Source organism: Astyanax mexicanus, chromosome 16 (assembly GCF_023375975.1).
Source record: "Astyanax mexicanus isolate ESR-SI-001 chromosome 16, AstMex3_surface, whole genome shotgun sequence".
Taxonomy (NCBI): domain Eukaryota; kingdom Metazoa; phylum Chordata; class Actinopteri; order Characiformes; family Acestrorhamphidae; genus Astyanax; species Astyanax mexicanus.
In genome coordinates, this window is record NC_064423.1 from 9,700,628 (window position 1) to 9,719,822 (window position 19,195).

The 19,195-nt window shown below is 42.1% G+C and overlaps 1 protein-coding gene across 1 annotated transcript in view; it reads left to right on the forward strand.

Moving 5' to 3' along the window:
- Window positions 1-5,571: 5,571 nt before the first annotated feature.
- Window positions 5,572-19,195, forward strand: part of chsy1 (chondroitin sulfate synthase 1) — a 108,049-nt gene continuing 94,425 nt past the window's right edge. The window contains exons 1-2 of the mRNA XM_007260216.3: window positions 5,572-6,356; window positions 14,923-15,418. Of these exons, the coding sequence (XP_007260278.3) occupies window positions 5,998-6,356; window positions 14,923-15,418 (855 nt within the window). The 5' untranslated portion in view covers window positions 5,572-5,997. The remainder of the gene's footprint in view (window positions 6,357-14,922; window positions 15,419-19,195) is intronic.

The window sequence follows — 19,195 nt, forward strand, 5'->3', positions numbered from 1 at the left end:
TAGCAACACCTTAGCAGATACCAGCCAGCACTGCAATCACACTCGCAGTTTCTGCAGGAACTGCAATCTAGTTATTATTATTATTCCACCTGTTTTTTGTCCGGTTAACTAGTGCCGCAGTTTTCGAAATATCGACTTCGTCCAAAAGAGAAAACGTGCGTCCTTATCGGGAATGGTGGGCTTGTATACAGCTTTCCGATCGGACTTACGTTTTTCGTAAAAACTTCGTAAGTACGCGTTTTTTTGCCCATTGAAAATGAATGGCCAGAACTTTGCACGCCCGTGGACGTCGCAACTTTTGAAATACGAAGATGAAACCAATTGAGGACCTGTAGAACTTATTGAGCTCTTTCCGAAAATATGCGTTACGAAAAGTTACGACGTACGGATTTCGTACGATTGTCGTACGAAGTGGCCCCATTGGAATGAATGGGGCCAATCGGAGGACGGCTGCTAGATCGAAGGACAGGTAGCTAGAACTCCAGTACTGTGAGTGTATGGAGCAGCTATGGGATAAAACAGCATTAGGTCAAAAGTTTGGACACCCCGGCCCCCCAGTACTGTGTGTAATGGAGCCACGGGTCAAAAGTTTGGACACCCCGGCCCCCCCAGTACTGTGTGTAATGGAGCCACGGGTCAAAAGTTTGGACACCCCCGAACGGCCAAAGCAACCTAGCGTGCATAGCTGATTGATGTATTTGCACGTTGCGTAGCAACGTGCAAACACCATTTAATCTAATTTATGCATATACATCACCTAGCAACCACCTAGCAACACCTTAGCAACCACCTAGCAACACCTTAGCAACCACCCAGGATACCATAGCAACACCTTAGCAACCGCCTAGCAACACCTTAGCAACCACCTAGCAAACACCTAGCAACACCTTAGCAACCACCCTGGATACCATAGCAACACCTTAGCAACCGCCTAGCAACACCTTAGCAACCACCTAGCAACCACCTAGCAACACCTTAGCAACCACCCCGGATACCATAGCAACACCTTAGCAACCGCCTAGCAACACCTTAGCAACCACCTAGCAACCACCTAGCAACACCTTAGCAACCACCCCGGATACCATAGCAACACCTTAGCAACCGCCTAGCAACACCTTAGCAACCACCTAGCAACCACCTAGCAACACCTTAGCAACCACCCCGGATACCATAGCAACACCTTAGCAACCGCCTAGCAACACCCTAGCAACCACCTAGCAACCACCTAGCAACACCTTAGCAACCACCCCGGATACCATAGCAACACCTTAGCAACCGCCTAGCAACACCCTAGCAACCACCTAGCAACCACCTAGCAACACCTTAGCAACCACCCCGGATACCATAGCAACACCTTAGCAACCGCCTAGCAACACCTTAGCAACCACCTAGCAACCACCTAGCAACACCCTAGCAACCACCCCGGATACCATAGCAACACCTTAGCAACCGCCTAGCAACACCTTAGCAACCACCTAGCAACCACCTAGCAACACCTTAGCAACCACCCCGGATACCATAGCAACACCTTAGCAACCGCCTAGCAACACCTTAGCAACCACCTAGCAACCAACTAGCAACACCTTAGCAACCACCCCGGATACCATAGCAACACCTTAGCAACCGCCTAGCAACACCCTAGCAACCACCTAGCAACCACCTAGCAACACCTTAGCAACCACCCCGGATACCATAGCAACACCTTAGCAACCGCCTAGCAACACCCTAGCAACCACCTAGCAACCACCTAGCAACACCTTAGCAACCACCCCGGATACCATAGCAACACCTTAGCAACCGCCTAGCAACACCTTAGCAACCACCTAGCAACCACCTAGCAACCACCTAGCAACCACCTAGCAACACCTTAGCAACCACCCCAAATACCATAGCAACACCTTAGCAACCGCCTAGCAACACCTTAGCAACCACCTAGCAACACCTTCGCAACCACCTAGTAACCACCTAGCAACACCTTAGCAACCACCCCAGATACCATAGCAACACCTTAGCAACCGCCTAGCAACAGCTTAGCAACCACCTAGCAACATCTTAGCAACCACCCCGGATACCATAGCAACACCTTAGCAACACCTTAGCAGATACCAGCCAGCACTGCAATCACACTCGCAGTTTCTGCAGGAACTGCAATCTAGTTCCACCTGTTTTTTGTCCGGTTAACTAGTGCCGCAGTTTTCGAAATATCGACTTCGTTCAAAAGAGAAAACGTGCGTCCATATCGGGAATGGTGGGCTTGTATACAGCTTTCCGATCGGACTTACGTTTTTCGTAAAAACTTCGTAAGTACGCGTTTTTTTGCCCATTGAAAATGAATGGGCAGAACTTTGCACGCCCGTGGACGTCGCAATTTTTGAAATACGAAGATGAAACCAATTGAGGACCTGTAGAACTTATTGAGCTCTTTCCGAAAATATGCGTTACGAAAAGTTACGACGTACGGATTTCGTACGATTGTCGTACGAAGTGGCCCCATTGGAATGAATGGGGCCAATCGGAGGACGGCAGCTAGATCGAAGGACAGGTAGCTAGAACTCCAGTACTGTGAGTGTATGGAGCAGCTATGGGATAAAACAGCATTAGGTCAAAAGTTTGGACACCCCGGCCCCCCAGTACTGTGTGTAATAGAGCCACGGGTCAAAAGTTTGGACACCCCGGCCCCCCAGTACTGTGTGTAATGGAGCCACGGGTCAAAAGTTTGGACACCCCCGAACGGCCAAAGCAACCTAGCGTGCATAGCTGATTGATGTATTTGCACGTTGCGTAGCAACGTGCAAACACCATTTAATCTAATTTATGCATATACATCACCTAGCAACCACCTAGTAACACCTTAGCAACCACCTAGCAACCACCTAGCAACACCTTAGCAACCACCCCGGATACCATAGCAACACCTTAGCAACCGCCTAGCAACACCTTAGCAACCACCTAGCAACCACCTAGCAACACCTTAGCAACCACCCCGGATACCATAGCAACACCTTAGCAACCGCCTAGCAACACCTTAGCAACCACCTAGCAAACACCTAGCAACACCTTAGCAACCACCCCGGATACCATAGCAACACCTTAGCAACCGCCTAGCAACACCTTAGCAACCACCTAGCAACCACCTAGCAACACCTTAGCAACCACCCCGGATACCATAGCAACACCTTAGCAACCGCCTAGCAACAACTTAGCAACCACCTAGCAACCACCTAGCAACACCTTAGCAACCACCCCGGATACCATAGCAACACCTTAGCAACCGCCTAGCAACACCCTAGCAACCACCTAGCAACACCTTAGCAACCACCCCGGATACCATAGCAACACCTTAGCAACCGCCTAGCAACACCCTAGCAACCACCTAGCAACACCTTAGCAACCACCCCGGATACCATAGCAACACCTTAGCAACCGCCTAGCAACACCTTAGCAACCACCTAGCAACACCTTAGCAACCACCCCGGATACCATAGCAACACCTTAGCAACCGCCTAGCAACACCTTAGCAACCACCTAGCAACACCTTAGCAACCACCCCGGATACCATAGCAACACCTTAGCAACCACCTAGCAACACCCTAGCAACCACCTAGCAACCACCTAGCAACACCTTAGCAACCACCCCGGATACCATAGCAACACCTTAGCAACCACCCCGGATACCATAGCAACACCTTAGCAACCGCCTAGCAACACCTTAGCAACCACCTAGCAACCACCTAACAACACCTTAGCAACCACCCCAAATACCATAGCAACACCTTAGCAACCGCCTAGCAACACCTTAGCAACCGCCTAGCAACACCTTAGCAACCACCTAGCAACCACCTAGCAACACCTTAGCAACCACCCCGGATACCATAGCAACACCTTAGCAACCGCCTAGCAACCACCTAGCAACCACCTAGCAACACCTTAGCAACCACCCCGGATACCATAGCAACACCTTAGCAACCACCTAGCAACACCTTAGCAACCACCTAGCAACACCATAGCAGATACCAGCCAGCACTGCAATCACACTCGCAGTTTCTGTAGGAACTGCAATCTAGTTTTCATCTGTAGTCCCTAGGCAGGTTGTTGTAAAAAATGAGTGCCAACAGCTCAATGAAAATGACAAAACCTTACCAACCACACACAATAACAACACATATATACAGGGGTTGGACAATGAAACTGAAACAGCTGGTTTTAGACCACAATAATTTATTGTCTCGACAGACAGTTCTGGTGGAAACAGGAGATTTAGGTGCACATTGAATTCTGCCGTGATTTGATCAGCCGTGATTTTATGCTTTTTGGATACAATCCGGGTTAGCACCCGAACATCCCTTTCAGACAGCTTCCTCTTACAGCGTCCACAGTTAATCCTGTTGGATGTGGTTGGTCCTTCTTGGTGGTATGCTGACATTACCCTGGATACTGTAGCTCTTGATACATCACAAAGACTTGCTGTCTTGGTCACAAATTCGCCAGCAAGACGTGCACCAACAATTTGTCCTCTTTTGAACTCTGGTATGTCACCCATAATGTTGTGTGCATTGCAATATTTTGAGCAAAACTGTGCTTTTACCCTGATAATTGAACCTTCACACTAAAATTACAGGTGTTTCAGTTTCATTGTTCAACTTCTGTACAAACACAGCATACATATAAACACAGTACCACAAACATTCCATAAAACATACAAGGATATCAGTGATTACAGGTTTGGTTTGCTTTCAGCCATGTCTTCAATTTAAATTTAAAAGTCAGGTAATTTTTGGATGTTCATAGCTCAGTTGGTAGACTAATTCAGTATTGGCTGGCTTTAATGGGAAAGACCGTTTGTCCGTCTGTACTGTACAATACAATCTCTTCTAACAGATGCTCTTGTTACCACACTACACCTGAAGCCTTTTGGTTTTAGTTTTTTGGTTTTTGGTCTCAGTGGAGGAGGAGCAAACCCATATAAAATCTTAAACATAATACAGGCATCTAGAAGATGTTTAAAACTATGAAAACTGAGTAAATTATACTTTTGTACTATGAAAATATGAAAATGATGATGGCTATTAGGCTTCCTGTCTAGTGTCTTTAGTGGGGTTTTTTATAGAGAGATTCAATAGGTTTCAAAATTGACAAGCTTGTTTGTGACCAGCTTGTAAAGTCGTATGTTATTTGAGAAACAATCATGCCATGCATACAAAAGTTTGGCTGCCTCTGTCGTTAAATGCGGTCTTATGTGCCTGAAAAAAGTTCAATTTGATAGTATTTACCACTTTTTTTAGCTTGCTTTTTAAATGACATGTTTAAATCTAAAATGAAGATATTTAGTATCAGATACTACTTTAAGCTTTTTTTTTCTCTCTAACCAGCTAGAAATGTTACATACAGTTTTATCTATATTTATGTATAAACATTAGGTAGAATTAGTTGGCCAATCAGATATTAGGCGTTAACGGGTTAATGAATGAATGAATTCTCCACCTCGTGTCTGTGTGATATTTATTGGTGATATTAGCCTGATGGCCTGTGTGGGGCGCTGTGTGCTCCGCGTGCGCCTCCGGTACTACAGCAGCGGCAGCAGCAGAAGAAGCGGCACTTGGCTGCTGTGCGGGTCGGTGCTCTGATGGTGAAGTGAGCTCGGAGCGCTGGAGGGACGGAGCGCCGCTCTCAGGCCGACACCAGCCACCAACCAGGCACCGTTCAGTCCGAGTTTGTGACTCATTGAGGTGTTGGAGCTTAGCTGGGCATGTGGAGAGCGCTAGCGCCGCGCAGCAACGTCGACAAGTAGCCGGAGCCGGAGCGCCTTACAGCGGCGGCTCCTGCCATGAGAGAGACCGAGTGCGGAGCGCTGGAGCGGGGCAACGACACCCACACACTGTGGCCGCCGCTGCTGCTGCTGCCGCTGCTACGGCTTTGAGTTGACCGGCACACGGTTCTTAAAACTCCGGACTCTAGAGACAAAAAGAGGGGGTGGATTAAGCAGAAAAGCTCGGGGGGATGGCCGGGAGAAGCCGCAGAGCCTGGTTCAGCGTTCTCCTGGGGCTGGTGGTCGGCTTCACTCTGGCTTCCAGGCTCATTCTTCCGCGGGCCAACGAGCTAAAGAAAGCGGGACACAAGCGCAAGGCGAGCGGAGTCGGCGGTGGCGGAGTGGCGGGGGGCTGCGGCGGCGGTGGGGGAGGAGGAGGAGGCGCCGGGCTCAGGAGGGAGCACGGGGGGCTGCTGATGTGGCCACCTCCGCCGCCGGAGCGCGGAGCTCAGCCGACGGATAGATCCGCTCAGAAAGCTGGACATTTCCTCTTCGTCGGCGTTATGACGGCGCAGAAGTATCTGAATAACCGCGCCGTGGCGGCTTATAGGTGAGAATGGAGCTGCTGGGTGGGAGAAAAGGGAAAGAAAAGAGGGGGAACAAAAGCAAAGCAAGGCAGCTGGGGAACCGGCTGATTGCAGTGTGGAGGAAGGGGGTTAAAGCCTTATGATACAGAAAAAGTAAAGCTCTGACTGAAAGAAAGATACATTTAACATGTTTTGTTTTTGTTTCATTTAAATAATTGCTAAAAAAAATCAGGGGAATCACTGAAAATGCAGTATTTAGCTTCACTCACACAGGCCTGCTTATCTCAAAGATCTGCCTTCAATGGGAATGTAGCAGGGAGCCCTTCTCCTTCTACGTGCCTGCATAGTCTTTGGCCCCTAAGGCAAGATATGCTTTTGTGAAAGTTAGCTAGTTTTTCAGTCTCCTGGTAGAAGCTGGGCCTGAATGGAGCTGTTCAGAAAGTCCATAGACTTGTAGCTAAATGAGTCTTTACCAAGATATGACAAGATGCCTCCTTACTCCAGATTAAGTTGTTTGACCAGATAAAATCATGTTTAAGACTCACATTTAAAGCATACAAGTCAAGAGATGGAAAGTTTTTGGAAGTTATTTTCCCTTATAAGTTATTGTCTCCTGCTAGAACCTGGGTCAAAATTAAGCACCTTAGAAATTTTCTAATTTAGCTAAATATATAACGACCACACAGTTTGGTTTCTTACCCCAGATGAAGTAGAAGGACCAAATTATGTTTGATTCTGTGATTTAAGACATCCAGGTCGAGATCCTTTTGTGGTAGTTACTTTTTCCAGTATCCTGCTAGAACCTGGAACAAGCTTGAGCTCCCCCATAAAATCTCAATATTTCCCATTTACATTTACTCATGGCCAGGCAGTGTGCCTCCCTCCTGATATAAAGTTGACTGATCAAGTAGATTCAGTGTGTGGGGTCTTTTAGTTTGTTTCAGTAGTTTTGCTACAAGATTTTAAAGGCATTCAAGTTCCAAGTCAAGAGATAAGTTTGTGGTAGTTAGTTTTTCCAGTATTCTGCTAAAACCTGGACCAAGATTGGGCTTCTCAGAAAATCTCAGAACATTAAGCTAAAGGGGTCATGACCAGACAGTGTGCCTCCTTAACTCAGATTAAATTGTTTGACCAAATCAAATCATGTTTCACTGATCAAGTAGATTCAATGTGTGGTGTCTTTTTAGTTTGGTTCCTTAGTTTTGCTACAAGTCTTACATGTAAGGCATCCAAGAGAAGAGATGGGAAGGTTTTGGAAGTATTTTTTTCCCCAGTCTCCTGCTAGAACCTGGGTCAAGAATAAGCTCCTTAGAACATTTCACATTAAGCTAATTAAAAGCATGACCAGACAGTTTGCTTCCTTACACCATATGAAGTTGATGGACCAAATCATGTTTGATTTCAGTTTTACTCAGTCGCTTATATTTAAGGCATCCAAGTTGAGATGCTTTTGTGGTAATTACTTCCCCCCTCAGTCTCCTGCCAGAACCTGGGCCTAATATATATTTTCACATATTTAGCTAAAATGGTCATGACCAGACAGTTTGCCTTCTTGGTTTTGCTCTGAAATTTGCAAGCAAGGAGGAGGATCTCCTAGTAAAACCTGGGTCCAAACAGAGCTCCTCAATTTTATTGAATATCGTCGCTGTCCAATGAAAAACACTTATCTCCATTTTGGCTTTATTTTTAGTTTACTACATAATTTGAACAGACAAACTGTCCCTTACACTGTGCAAAAGTTTCTTGTTGAATGGACCAATAGAAACTCTTCAAAATGACCTGGAATAAACTTTTTTTACATTGACTTCCATTGAAAGTTTATAAGTTTATCTTTTTTAAATGTTTCTCTTTCCTTTAAAGTTGCTGTTTTGGAGAAAAGTGTTTTTCATTGGACAGCGACGATATGTTGATTGAACATGTGTGGGGTCTTTTAGTTTAATTCCTTAGTTTTGCTCCAAGACTTTTGATAACATTCAAGGGATTCAAGTCAAGATACTTCTTTAGAAGTTACATTTTTCAGTTTCCTGGTAGAAGCTGGGTCTAGTTGGAGCTACCTTAGACCTTAGCTGGAAGGGACAATCAGCTAAAGAACAAAGTGTTGCACACCAAACATGTCTTGATGGTTCATTTATGGTTCCTTAATGGTGGTCTTTATCTTAGAATATCTTCTGTGTGAATGTGGCAGGGGTCCCTAAGGCAAGAGATGCTTTTTGTAGAAGGGACTTTTTCCCCCAAGTCTGCTGCTAGAAGCTGGGCCTAAATGGCGCTCATTGGAATCCTTGGATTCTTAGTTTTGCTTGGAGACTTACATTTAAGGAGTCATGACCAAACAGTTTGCCTCCTTAGCCCAGATGTAGTTGAGTGATCATGTTGATTGAACATGTTTGGTTTTGCTCTAAAAGTTGCAAGTAAGGAGATGTCTTAGGCAGGAGATGATTTTGTGGAAATATCTTTTTTTTCTTTCTTCTTTATTCTCTTGGTAGAACCTGGGCCAAAACAGAGCTCCTTGGAATATTTACAGACATTTAGCTAAAGCAGTTCTGACCAGACAGTGTGCCTCCTCACCCCACGTGTAGTTGACTAATCAAGTTGATTGAACCTGTGTGCTGTCTTTTAGTTTGATTTTTAAGTTATGAAATTTAAGGCATCCAATTCGAGCTACTTCTTTAGAAGTCACGTTTTTCAGTCTCCTGGTAGAAGCTGGGTCTAGATGCAGCTCCCCTAGACCTTAGATGGAAAGGAGAATCAGCTAAAGAACCAACTGTTACACACCAAACATGTCTTGGCCTACCACAGTACATTTATAGTCCTTGAATGGTTGTCTTTTATCTTGGGAGATCTGCTGTGTGAATGTGGCAGGGTGCCTTCTACATGCCTGCCTTGTCATTGGCCCCTAAGGCAAAAAATGCTTTTGTAGAAGGTACTTTTTTTCCAGTGTCTTGCTTAGAAGCTGGGGTTAAATAGGGCTTCCTTGGATGAAATGATGTCTGAAATGAGATTTCTTAGTGTTGCTTTGAGACTTATATGTGACAGAATATGTTTTTGTTTACTTTCCTCCGGTCTCTTAGTTGAAGCTGAGCTTAGATGGGGCTCCTGAAAAAAAGTTTGGATTTGAACAAGTCATATACCCTATATGTGATTGGTCGAGCAGGTCATGTTTGGTGTTAGATGAACTGACTTGTGTTTGAATTGTGTTTCATGGATAAGAGAATCTAGCTTTAAGAGTCTTGCCCAATGACTGCTTGCTTGTTCAGCTAGAGCATCAAATGCCAGTAAGAAAAGTTGGTGGTGTGGTGTTATCCACTACACCACAGCATCTACTCTGTTACGATTTTAGAACTAAACTCTAGTTTAGAACTAAAGAAGCAGACTCTACACACAGTGAACAGGTGAACCAGCTCTAAATTTGATGTTTGAGGTTTGAGTGACATTTAACCACCACATCAAACTGCACAGGCTTCTCTGTGAAGGTTGTTTTGTGTTTTCTGGTATTTTAGATTAGCAGTAGCTGAGTGTCTGTCAGTGAGGTTTTATAGGTTTACTTAAGCATACAAGGCCTATTGAGGCCTGTGCTGAACAAAGCAATAGAGACCTATGGATGCAGAGACTCGTCATAGTGCAGGCAATGTGGTATTTACTGATGTAACATCATTTTTCACATCCACAATCATTTCTTTACTATGGTTAAAGAATTAAATTTTTTAAAAATGCATTGCAAAGAGCACTTTTATCCGAAATAATACAGAACACACTGTTTTTCAGGTTATCGTTTATATTCCCACTTAAATATGGTACATGTATTTTTGTCTTGCTTTTTTTTTTTTTTTAAAGAAAAAGCATTTATAAAACCAGAGTTTAAAAGAATATATTTTGTAAGGGTGTGCCATATCATATCGTACACAATAATATTGTCAACATTTTTGAGTATCATGAACAATATTACACCCTGAAATATGGTGCCATATCACCCACCACTAATTATTATATCAGTGTACTACTTTTTTAGCTGTTTTTAGCAAAAAAAAAATCACACTGTTCTCATTTCCTATTATATATCTACTAAAGACTTACTAAAAATTATATCTGTCCAGTATCGTTTATATATATATATGTATATAAGTAACATTTTTGTATTTTTTAATATCTCAGTTAGGGATTTGTAAAGAAAAAACATTTATAAAACCAGAGTTTAAAAGTATATTTTGTAGGGGTATGCCATATCATATTGTATACAATAATAAAAATTCAATAACTAATAATTTAGTTTTTTGTCATATCGCCAAGAGTATCAGTATTGCAAAAACACCATGAAATATTGTGATATTATTATTTAAGGGCCATATCGCCCAGCCCTAATATATTTAATATCAAGCATAATACATTTTTAACATTCCATCAGATGTACCAATAAACACAATGTGGTCTTAAATAAAAAGTTATTTCCTTGCTTATTCACTTATTATTATGCCATTTTCAGCTAAATAATTTTGCTTGACTATTTTTTTCAGTGCTTTCCTTGCTAAAAGCTGCTTCAGCTTTTCTGAATGTAGCCCTTTTCTCATGCTTCCTCCACGCTCGACGCTTCATTAAGTAACCTCATTACCTCCTCAGATGACCTGCAATCTGATCTCGCTTTCCCTCTGTCCACTTCTGACCTGTCCAACTTCACCTCTGCACTGATAAAAATAAAAGGGCTTTAAATAGTGCTTTGAGGGATTCCATAGTAAAACCAAATTTGGTTTCATAAAGAATGTAGAGGCCTGGAGAAAGGAAGACAGTAAAGAGGCTTTTTATATTAAGTGAAGGTTATTCAGGCCTTTAAAAGTCTCAAATGCTTTTTTTTTTTATATGGAAGCTTCCATAAAACATATTCTTTCAAGGTCCTTCCATAGCCTCAGCACACAACAGATATCTCTGAATCTGCACTCTGACCACCACATGACTCAGCTCGCATACTTATTTATATAAAAAAAGTCAAATTTTATAAAAAGTTATAGCAATATTCCTGCCGATATGACAAAACACTGAAAATAGTTAATTAATTAATATTAAAGAATATACTACTGCATTCCATAGAAACCAAAAATGATGCATATATTTTTTTATTCCGAGAGGTCGGAATCATTTGTGATTTGAAGGTTTATTGCCCATAAAATTATACATAAAAAAGTGTAATATGACAATATAATATTTCAGGATGTTTTTTGGTTGTGATATTCTTTTTTTTTTGTATAAAGTAATAATAATGCAAAAAATAAATAAATAAAATTTACCACAGTTCTAACACCCAGATTATTAACAGCATGAATATAAACTGCAAACATAAAAAAAAAAAAAACAAGATACGTTATAACGTCACTGTTGAATTAAAAAACGTATCTCCAAAACAGCAACTTTACAGTAGAGCGATACAATTTTATTTTTCAATGGAAGGCAATTTAAACAAGTTTTCAGGTCATTTTGAAGAATTTATATTGGTCCCATTATTAAGAAATTTTAACACTGTGTAATAAAGAGTTGGTGTGTTCAAATTGTGTTTTAAACTAAGAAAAAAAAATTGTAGGTACTTGTTTTTCACTGGACAGCAACGATTGACTGCTTTCAAGATTATAGCAAATACTGCTATTATCACAAGTATATAAAAATAATTCTGACAATATTATTCTTTACAACACAATATTGCAGACAAGGGCTGTGCATTGGCATACAATTCAATATATATCACGATACAGGAGGTTATGGTTTTGTATACAGCTATGGAAAAAATTAAGAGACCATTTCAGTTTCTCTGATTTTGCTATTTATAGGTATATGTTTCAGTAAAATGAACATTGTTGTTTTATTCTATAAACTACGGAAAACATTTCTCCCAAATTCCAAATAAAAATATTGTCAATTAGAGCATTTTTTACAGAAAATGAGAAATGTTTGAAAAAAAAAAAAGATGCAGAGCTTTCAGACTTCAAATAATGCAAAGAAAACAAGATGATATTCATGAAGTTTAAGGTTTCAGAAATCAGTATTTGGTGAAATAAACCACAGTTTTCATGCATCTTGGCATGTTCTCCTCCACCAGTCTTACACACTGCTATTGGATAACTTTAAGCAGTTCAGTTTGGTTTGATGGCTTGTGATCATCCACCTTCCTCTTGATTATATTTCAGAGGTTTTCAATTTGATGAAATCAAAGAAACTCATCATTTAAGTGGCATCTTGTTTTTTTTTTTTTTTTTTTTTTCCAGAGCTGTATATAACAGTATATAGATATGTTGCAATTTTAAAATTTTAACTTTTTTTTAAATCGAATTTTAGGAAAAAAATGTGTAAAAATCAGTATTGTGTTTTTGAAAATCAATACGACATTGCAAATTAAAATATAGTGATTTATTTGATTATACTGATTTCAATATTTTCTTACATCCCATACTTTAATGTGACCTTTATGTGTCATTGCTGCTCCTTGATTAGAATACGTCTTTAAATAACGGAGAAGCAGCTCTGCTCTGGAGTGGAGCTTTTTTTTCTTCTTCTTCCTTTTTTCCCTTTTTCTTTAAGGACAAAATTAGATATTGGCTTGTGAAGAAAGTGTGCAGCTTGAACAGTACTGTCTTTTCACATGCAGTCATGTGGGCCACGCTAATGCGTTTTGAAGAAAACATTCCTGCCCTGGGTAAAGCCAGGATATTGTGTTAAATAGGCCTGGATTTCTCAGGCATCGACCCGAAATAGATTTGATATGATTAACCTATTTCACCGTAATGTTGCGCTGAATGGCAGATAACCCTTGACTGATACTGTACTTGTTTGATTGCTTTCTGCTAAACTGGGCACAGTTTACATAGAGGCCATAGATAACAAGTCATTTTCATATCTGTGTTTACCTGCGTCTGTTTGCGCGGTGCTGGCATGCATGTAATCCGGCATGAAAGGGATAACTGTAATCCTTATATTCTTACTTCCTTATTTGAATGTGACGTGAGTTCCACGTGTAGAAAAAAAATAAGAAGAAGGGGGGGAGAAAAAAGCAGAGCTTCTCATGCTGCTGAAGTTCCACACAGCAGACAAAGCGCTCTACAGTACAGTAGTCTCCTCTGGGTGTGCCCAAGGTCATCTCCAGCTTTTGGCCTTCTTTGACTACGACAACAACAAAGACAAAGAGCTAGAGAGAGGACTGCGGTTATGTTCACATGGCTGAATTACTAACAGAACGATATTTGCTCCTCTTCATCCTTCCTTTTTCATATTTTGTCAGGTTTTATCTTCATCACACAGCACTAAAGTGGATTGCAGGTATTGTGTCTTGTGGTAAGCTGTGCTGCACAGATATCTAGAGCATTTTTTTAGGCAGGCAGGGAGAAGGGCAGACAGGCAGGGAGATGGGTAGATAGACAGGTAATGCTCTTTATTGATTTTCAGTAGCTAGCCGAAGAACACTGTAAATAATATATCCACAGTACTGTGCAGACTGAGGTTTTAGGCTCAAAATCACAGTTTCAAAGCATTTATCTCAGCAATAAGAGTTTATTCTGTACTAAAACAGTAAAAAGGAACATAAATAAGGAGATGATTTTGGAGGGATAGTGAAAAAATTATGAAATGATGTCTTGTGAGCTTGTTTTGAAGAAAAAGCTTGGTTTTCTCCAGATTTCTCCTGGATTTTTCCTCCAGCCCGCTTTGCAAAACTAAAAAAAATATATATATATATTTTTGACGATATATATCGCAGTATTAAACAATGCAGGGCCCATTACGACCCCAGCCCCGTCCCCACCCGTCTCGCGTCCGGACCGATCAAGAGCTGAGTCACTGAGCACTCAAAACTCGTGGAAACCCACGAGTGGTCCAGCGGTCTAAAGCGCTGCCACTATGAGCGGGAGGTCGCAGGTTTGAACCCCCACTAATGCAGCTTTGCCATCAAGCTGCCGGCGCTCAGAGGGAGCACAATTGGCCCTGCTTCCTCCGGGTGGGTAGATGGCGCTCTCTCCCCACATTACTCCTATGGTGATGTCCACAGCACAGGGCGTCTGTGAGCTGATGTATCAGAACCGAGTTGCTGTGCTTTCCTCTGAGCGCCCTGTGATGCTACTCGGAAATGCTGCATCAGCAGCAGCTCGAAAAGAGGTGGAGTCTGACTTCACATGTATCGGAGGAGGCATGTGTTAGTCTTCACCCTCCTGGTGTGTTGGGGCATTACTAGTGATAGGGGGAGTTATACTGAGTTGGGTGGGCAATTGGCCGTGCAAATTGGGGAGAAAATTGGAAAAATTTGAAATTAAATTATATTTATATATTATATATTGTACACTCAGCATTAAAGGAGAACTCTGGTGTAAAATGCACTTTGGGTGTAGTAAAACATGATAAAAAGTACTTACCTTTGTTGAATAGTCTTCCTCCACTCTTCCGCAGCTTTCTTAGACTCAGTAATTTTGTGCATTTTGCCCAGCACTCTACAACGGGTGCTTCGGGGCGTATTTTGCCCTGATAAATTAAGCAAAGTGCATCAGACCCCTTCTTTAGATTAAATATTAATACTTGAGGAGCTTTGTTTGACCTCAACCTCATCCATCTCTCTTTCATGTTTTGTAGGACCTGGGCTCAAACCATTCCAGGCAAAGTGGAGTTCTTCTCCAGCGAAGGCTCCGACACGTCCATTCCTATTCCCATCGTGGCCCTGAAGAACGTGGACGATTCCTACCCTCCTCAGAAGAAGTCCTTCATGATGCTCAAGTACATGCACGATCACTACCTGGACCAGTACGAGTGGTTCATGCGCGCCGACGACGACGTTTACATCAAGAGCGACCGGCTGGAGAGCTTCCTGAGGAGCCTGAACAGCAGCGAGGCCATTTTTCTGGGACAGACGGGGATGGGGGCCCGGGACGAGCTGGGCAAGCTGGCGCTGGAGCCTGGCGAGAACTTCTGCATGGGGGGACCGGGCGTGATCATGAGCCGCGAGGTGCTGCGCAGGGTGGTGCCCCATATCCGCCAGTGCCTGCAGGAGATGTACACCACGCACGAGGATGTGGAGGTGGGCCGCTGTGTGCGGCGGTTCGCGGGGGTCCAGTGCGTCTGGTCTTATGAGGTGAGTGATGGAAGGGCTGAATGACTGGAGTTGGGTTCCCGTAAGACTTTGCCATTGTACTACAATATCGTTATTATAGTTGGTTAGTCTTATTTTTGCTACATATATGGAAGACAAAAGCAGAAATGAGCCCTATCTGGATGGGAGTAGTTTCTCAGGGGGTCCTGGGGTAATTTTCTCTTGAATGATTTTATTCCCGTCTGGAACAACCATGTACGTGTGTTTCTCAGACGTTCTCTAAGAAAATTACAGGTTGAATTATCTAATGTTTTTCGCTGAACTCTGTGGTCCTCCAGTTATTTTAGTCCTGTCCGGATCCACATCTCTAAGTTTTGTCACCTCTCGTTTAATAAAATAGCTATTTGTCCACTGCAACGCACCGTAATTACACTTTGGGCGCGTGTTTCCACAGAGATCCATATAAAACATAACAGCGAGTGGAAATGGAGGAGCTACTGAACGCGATGTCAAGTGACAAACGAGAATGCCAAAAATCTCACTGGTCCTCCTGTTTTTTTGTTTTTGCAGTCCAGATGCAAGAGTTTTATCACTGAGTAGAAGTGTGAAATATTTTTCACAGACGTCCCCCTGAGAAACTAATCCTGCCCAGATAGGGTTTTTGCTGATTTATTCATTTTTTTCCCCCTAATTCTCGATAACACAGAGAACGTTGAATGAAATGCAACAGATCCAAAGAAGACATGATTGAGCGTTGTCTTGTTGAATTAAATGTAATATGAGACAAGCCTGATCTGGGGAAATAAGAGTGAATCCTGGTGCAAAAACAACCACTTCTAAACTAGGTTTTGTTTTTAAAATCTCTCTTTTAGCTTTTGATCTTTACAGTGGCACCTTTTATTTTCTCTATAATATCAAAATATTAGAATAAATAGTGTTTCTGTGATCCGTGATCCCACTTCCAATCAGCAGGCTGTTGCTTTCTAGTGCACATTGTTCTAAAATCAGCTCTTTTTACAGCCTCTCAAAGCTGCAATTTGGGGGATTGAAAATTAAAGGTTTACGAAAAGCTTTTTTCCTTTCCTTCACCATCTTTCCTCCCTGGCAGCTCTCGTCTGCACCAGGCTGTATATAGGTGCGTTTGTGTTTTGAAGTGTGTGTGTATGTGTGTATGTGTGTATGTGTGTATGTGTGTATGTGTGTGTATATATATATATATATATATATATATATATATATATATATATATATATATATATATATATATATATATATATATATAGGGCCCTGTGTGTTCTGTGATGCGGAGAACACAGATGGAATGGTGGAATTGAGTCATAAAACTGAATTTTATTATGAAGACAGAAATGCACATGTGTCTGTCCTCATACATTAAGGGTGGGAATCTCTAAACACCTTATGAGTCGATTGCGTTTTAGAGGTCTTTGATGCGATTGTTAAATTTATCGATTATTGATGCATCCAGACGTCAAGTCTGTTTCTATACAAGATTTCATTTTTCTTGTGGCATCACTACTTAGTATTTTTTTTTGTAAAGTATCTGTAATGATCCATAATTTATTTACTTTATAAAGAGTTTGGTTATTTCAGTTAATCAAGCTTCAGCCACAATTTTAAAACCAGCTAGGGGAGGCTGAGTGGTCCAGCAGTATAAAGCATTGCCACTGTAATTGGGAGATCGCTGGTTCGAATCCAGATCATGCAGCTTGCCATCAGCTGCCGGAGCCCTGGAAGAGCACAATTGGTCTTGCTCTCTCTGGGTGGGTGGATCCCGCTGTTTCTCCTCATCACTCCAAATGTCGCTCAGCACGAGGAACCTGTGAGCTGATGTATCGGAACTGAGTCGCTGCGCTTTCCTCCGAGCAGTCTGTGATGCTACTCTGCATAGTCTGCATAGTCTGATTTGGGAGAACATAGGGGGATGCGAGATAAAATGATAAGCATACTGTATAAAATGGAATTGTACAAGTGTTTTAGGAGGTCATAATGCGTTTCGTTATGTGAAATGTGTAGCTACATGTTGGCAGGTCTGAATAAATTTTTGCCATTTCTGAATCGATTCAGAATCATCCACCTCCAAATTGAGATTTATTAAAAAACAAAAATATTATCCCCTCTCACCCCTAACATACGTTGAGGCATATTGGCAAATACTGCCAGCAAATAGGATCAGTCTTTGCCAGATTTTATTTTATTTTTTCCTCCCTGTGTTTTAGAGCTTATGGATGCAGTTCTTTGACCGCTCCATGACATAGCTTTACTAAAGATGCAGAGCTTTCAGACCTCAAATAATGCAAAGAAAACAAGTTTCCATTCATAAAGTTTTCAGAGCTCAGAAATCAATATTTGGTGGAATAACCCTGGTTTTTAATCACAGTTTTCATGCATTTCTTGTCATGTTCTCCTCCACCAGTCTTACACACTGCTTTTGGATAACTTTATGCCAGTCCTGGTGCAAAAATTAAAATAGTTCAGCTTGGTTTGATGGTTGTGATCATCCATCTTCCTCTTTGACTTTAACTTTTCAATTTGGTAAAATCAAAGAATCTAACATATTAAAATAAAATATTTGGGTGTGGGAAGAAATTTAATCAAACATACAACTTTTTTTTATTTACATCTGCACAGATTTGGTAGGGGTTGGTTTGGATAAGGTAATATATATATATATATAATGTACACACCCTCATTCATAACCACTGTTAAAGGATTATATGGTATCCTGGCTACATGTTCAGCAATAACACGTGTGCACTCTAATGTGACGGAGGAGTGAGGGTTCTGAATCCCTACACGTCTATGTTATTAAATTTTTTTTTTGGTCGTCCTCCTAAACCCCACCTACTTCCCCTTTTAATTTTCATGTGTTTAGTGGGTCTGTTAAAGCAGGGAAATCAGTAATCTGTGCTGGTCTCCAGCTGCCGTTGCCCACCAGACAGATCTGGACTTTCTGGAAGGTCCCTGAGGACTAGTGTGAGAACTTTGCTGTGTGTCTTTGCTTTAGGAATCCCAAAGTGCCTCCTCTAGATCACTGTGTTCCAATCCTTTCCATTCTTTTCATCTTCTAGCTTTAGTTCTATCTGTGGATCTTGTAGTGTAGATCTTAGAGTCTCTGTAAGTTAAGTGGACTGTCCTGGACTTCAGGGCAGTGTGGAGATGTTCTCAGCTATAGAGTGACCTCTGTTTAACATCAGACTGAAACGCACAGACCGGTGACTCATGGGAAACTCGTCTGTGTTGATCTCTCATTGACCTTTTGAAAGGATGACCTCTGAACTGAACTGAGGACTGCGTGAGTCATCGGAAGAGAGGCCGAGCTCGTCTGGGTCCTCTGCAGCAGATTGCCCGGCTTTCTGCTGCTTTGTTTCTGAGGGTTGTTGAGAAAAATGCCCAGGGCTAAATAGCTTAGCGCTTGTTTCGTGGAAACGCCATTTTGCTCTTACCTCTCCAGGTGTCTCAGTTGAGCGCTCAGAGAGGAAGCTGTTGAAGTGTATTGATATGTGCCTGTCATGCCGTTAAGCATTTTGTGCTTTGGCTAGATCGGCTGGATGGGCTGGATCTCCTCGTCTTCTCGTGGTGTTTTGAGTTGTTTGGGTGAAAAATAAGAAGTGGTACTTTCCCCTCTCTCTCTCTCTTTCTCTCTCTCTCTTCAGCCACGATTGCATACTTTCTTCACGTCTCCACTAAGTCTTCCTGTATCGTTTAGTCTGCTTAACCTATCCGTCAAGGCTCGATTACCTCTTTTCCATCTTCTGCAGCTCGAGCAGACATGTACATAATCCTTCACGGCAAATATGA